The sequence below is a fragment of the Girardinichthys multiradiatus genome, chromosome 5 (genome assembly GCF_021462225.1).
Source record: "Girardinichthys multiradiatus isolate DD_20200921_A chromosome 5, DD_fGirMul_XY1, whole genome shotgun sequence".
In the NCBI taxonomy this organism is placed as follows: Eukaryota; Metazoa; Chordata; class Actinopteri; order Cyprinodontiformes; family Goodeidae; genus Girardinichthys; species Girardinichthys multiradiatus.
This window is the reverse complement of record NC_061798.1, coordinates 42,614,072-42,618,556: the sequence shown is the minus strand read 5'-3', so window position 1 is coordinate 42,618,556 and position 4,485 is coordinate 42,614,072. Positions and strand designations below refer to the sequence as shown.

Genomic DNA, 4,485 nt, shown 5'->3' with positions numbered 1-4,485 from the left:
ACCTCAGAGAGAATCTGATGTTTGCTGTTTTATTTATCTTAAATCCTATTGATTAAGTGTTTCATTAGCTGATAAATTGTAAATCATTCCTAGCATCATATTTTGTTGTGTGCTAGATAGTAAATGTTTTCTTGTCTCTAATAAAAATCAAACGTCTATAAATAAAAAAATAAAAATAAATAAATTGGTTAGTCATCTTTCTTCCTAAAATACGATCGGTTTCCTGTAAGCATGAAATAAAACCCAAGTCTAACAGTTTTAGTGTGAGCATGTTTTTGTGTGTTCAGGTGCTTGTGTGCCTAAAAACGTGTGTAATTCTTTGTTAGGCTCTCGAGAGTTGACATATTGCAGCTATTGATCTTTAGTCCTAAAATCAACACAGAAGCCTGGATACTGAGGACAGGGAAGGCCAGAGGAGTCTGGATATCCTGATAACACACATAGCATGCACATGTGCACGATGTTACAGAGGTCTGCAATTATCAGCCAAACTTTCTCTGCAGAATTTAATCAGTGAGGGTTAAAGTTATGGTTTCGTAGGGTTAATACTCATAGAGACAAGTGCACTAACTATTTACTGGTTTAAGTTTTACTTTAGTCTACAGCTTGATCCTGACTTTATCTCCTCTGAAGATCGGGTACATCTGCAAACACTCAACATTGCTTTGCAAAATTATTTAATACCTCTTGAAGTTTCTTATTTTTAACACATTAAAACACAAGTTTTTAGGTGTTTAATTGGAATTTATAGACACAAAAAAGCACACACACTATATTGCCAAAAGTATTGGGTCACGCCACCAAATCAATGAATTCTGGTGTTCCAGTCACTTCCGTGGCTGCAGGTGTATGTTTGGTGTGGAGAAACTTGAGTGTCCTACACAGAATCCTGACTTCAACTTTTGGGATGAATTAGAGCAGAGGCTGCATTCTGGTTTTCTCATCTAACTATGAACACACCTGTGGAAGATGTGCTGTTGCTGGCAATAGTGAAGTAGTGCTGGTGCCCAAGTACAACATTCAGTAAGAGTTGGACCACAGCCTAGACAGGTTACTAGTACTACTACTACATCACAGGGCAACACAAAGACACACACACACACATTAGGGCATTTTTGGGAGACCAATTTACCTAGCGGTCACGTGTTTGGACTGTAGAAGGAAGGCAGAGTCCCCAGAGAAAGCCCACGTATGCACAGGGAGAACATACAAGCTCCAAGTAGCAAGACCCATAACTGGGATTCAAACCAAGGACCTTCATGCTGCAAGGCAACAGTGCTACGAGCTACATACAGCTTACCTTTGAAACAGTAGGTCCTATATTTTGAATTGTGCTGCCTCTGGCCTTACATTATTTGACTTCTTTTAATTATTTTAGAAATACTTTTTTATTTATGCAATAGGTTTTCATGGTAATGTGCTTTTGTCTCTATGTTTGTATGTACTGTATTTGTACATCTTTTTATTATGCCCTGTTGTGAAGCAGTTTGTGACTATGTAGCTGTAAAAAATTGTGCATGTGGGCCACAAAGATCAATTTTGGTTTAATCTCACCAGAGCATCTTCTGTCACATGTTTGCTGTGTCTCCTATGTGAATTAACAGGACTTCTTGTTACTTTTCTTCAAGAAATCAATAATTTGGCATTATCACATGTATTGCATTAAATCCAATAAACTGCATTGACGTTTGCGGTTGTAATTTAGACAAAATGTGAACAAGTTTAAGGGTTAAGAATACTCTGCAAAGCTCTGTAATTAGATATGTTTGAGCTCCTTTCAGAAGTTGTCCGTCTTGTTCTTTTACTGCTTTATTTTTTTACCCTGAGAGCATTGGTAACCGTTGCTAATTACTGCTTCACTACAAGATCATGCTTCTCTGCATGACTTTAAGTTTTAGGTTTTGCTTCACATACTTATTCCTGTAAGGCTAGACTAAGTCAGAAATACATTAGAGATTAAACTGAATTGCACATGTGGATTTTTTCCACATAAAAGCACTGTGGAACATCATGTTTTGGGTCTGACCCTGAACAGGCTTTATTGTGTTACTGCAGGTGGTGTCCAGGACAGGTGAAGATCCGGGTGAACAGAGAGAACCCTGCCAACCCCCTTCGCCCCCTTCATAAATCAAAACAGCGTGTGATTGGATTTCACGCTCTTTTATCCTTTAACTAGCCTGATAAAAAGGACGGAAAAAGCAATGATGAGCTTGTGTACATGTGTGTAAAAGCTCTCCATCGTCACTTAGCAGAGCATCCATTAGGCTCGGACCCCCTCCCCGGTTGCCCGGCGATAATGTAAACATAGTGTGTTTGACTGATCCGGCACGCAAATATTTGTTTTAGGAAGCTGCCCTCGTCTGACACGAGACACATGTCTGCGGAGGTATATAAACTGAGACGATCCTGCTGGACCACTGTAACTCACTAGTTCACAAAGAGGGCATTTATCTGTGACCCAGACTTTCTCTTCTAGGACACAGACTGAACGCAGCGAAATCTGGTGCCAAGGTAAGAAAACCTTTTCAGCTGCCACTGTGTTTTATGCTTCATACAGTCATCTGTCTGTAAATTCCTACTTTTTCTCTTCTCACAGTTTTGGTCTCTGCAGGTTTGGAGGTGACATGGCCACAGGAGTCATCAGGAACTTCCACATCCAGGCCCAGACTCCAGCCTACTTCTCTACTTTCTTGCACTCTCCATGCAGGAAGGATGATGGGTATCAGATGAGGGAGAAGCCACAGCAAAGAGAAGATGAAGAAGATCAAGAGGAAGAGGAGGAGGATGAGGAGGAAGAAGAATACTTAGAGGAGTTCATTTTGAATCCAGCTCAGAATTCTCTGGATGTGACCAATCAGCTGCTGAGATTCGCTGACCTCATCAGTCACGATGTCCAGAGGTACTTTGGCCGTTGCTCTGAAGATCGAGAAGCTTGTGACATATATGACGACTCTGTCTCTGTGGTTACCAGCGGCCGTCTGCGTTACTACGACGATCTGTTGAGAATCGCAGGTGTGGGAGCCCCAGAGGAGCAAGTGAACAGTCTAGTGGCTCCAAAAGACAGTCCAGCACCTAATGTTTCAAAGGGCAGTGATTTGGGGCCCCTGGCTGAATTGTTCAACCGCAGGGGCCTGAGTCAGGTCAGTGGTCAGCCGATGATCAACAGGCACCTCCCGCTAAGTTTCTGGACTGAGCCGGTCCCTCACTGCCCTCTGGCCGACTTCAGCAGCACCCTTGATGTCACACACACAAATAGTAGTACACCTGGACAGGCCAACAGCGGCAGACAAATGCACTACAACCCATTAATGCACCTCAGCATCACCAGCGCTGAACCGGACTTCAGCGACCTGCTGGCATACTGGGACCCAAACCCAGAGTTCACTCACACACTGATGGAGGACACTCCGGCAGAAATAAACATACAGCCGCTGCCTGGAACTGACATCTGAGCAGCTCAGGTCACAACCTTTGCAGCTGGTCAATAAACAGGAAACAGCAGGAACAGGAAAAAAAGTAGTGTGTTTTCTTCTGTTTGTGGTCAGAGATGGAAACGGTTTAAAAGCTTCATGTTTGAGTTAGTGAAGAGACTCTAAACTGTTTTCATGGGATCATTTCTCAATTTTAAGACAAGTTTTTATTTTATTTTACTGGTTATTTCAAAGCAACCAATAAACCTCTCACTTGATAGACAGTTGAACCTGCATTTGTAAGCATACTTGCTCCCTGTTGGCTTTTTCACCTTGAGAGTACAGCAGGGTCACTTGCAGATGCAGAAATCCTCTCTGTTGGGTGTGTCCACAGGTGTGAGCACACATCTGGTACCAGTATGTGCACTAGGGCTGAAAAAAATAATCAGATTAATCAATTACTGAAATAATGGTCAACTAATTTAGTAATCGAATAATCGTTTACTGGCGTAAACACTATAACATGACATTTGCTGAAAGAACATCCCACTCAGAGCAGTAATTAGGCAAAGATGGTAGAGAAAATCTATACATTTTGCATTTAAGATGAAACACTTTCTTTGTCTTTAAATATGCTCTATCCAGAACCGCTCAAGTGGCGTTGCATTAGCTTCACCTGGTTCAGATTCTGTAAAAAAAAAACTCCTATTAAGCACCTTTTGCTATCTGATTATTAATCGATTAATCAAAAAAATTGTTGACAGATTAATCAATTAGCAAAATAATTGTTAGTTGCAGCCCTAATCTGCACTGGTAAAAGGTGCAAGCTGGTGGAACAGTGAGAACACCTGCTGGCTCATCAATTAAAGGTTAGAAGTTCGTTGAACATTTTGCTAAGACAGAACTCAAACGTCTTAACTTATATTTGGAGCTAGAGTCTCGTAATCAGTCGTAGTAATGCTGATCACTTTTTCTTCACACCGTCTACAGATTTTTCAGTTTTTCTTTGGACTTTGACTGCTTGTTCACTTGTTATGAAATCATGTTTTAGCTCACTTTGACCAGGCCATTCTAT

The 4,485-nt window shown here is 41.3% G+C and overlaps 1 protein-coding gene across 1 annotated transcript; it reads left to right on the top strand.

The window, feature by feature from the left end:
- The first annotated feature begins 2,432 nt into the window (after positions 1-2,432).
- LOC124869184 (protein PERCC1) lies at positions 2,433-4,017 on the top strand. Its single transcript, XM_047366951.1, has 2 exons — positions 2,433-2,511; positions 2,612-4,017. Exon 2 carries the CDS (start codon positions 2,625-2,627, stop codon positions 3,450-3,452), a length of 828 nt encoding a protein of 275 aa, XP_047222907.1. The 5' UTR covers positions 2,433-2,511; positions 2,612-2,624; the 3' UTR covers positions 3,453-4,017.
- Positions 4,018-4,485: the final 468 nt, after the last annotated feature.

Coding starts and splice junctions, on each gene's coding strand:
- LOC124869184 (XM_047366951.1), top strand. CDS start 2,625: ATGGCCACAGGAGTCATCAGGAACTTCCACATCCAGGCCCAGACTCCA.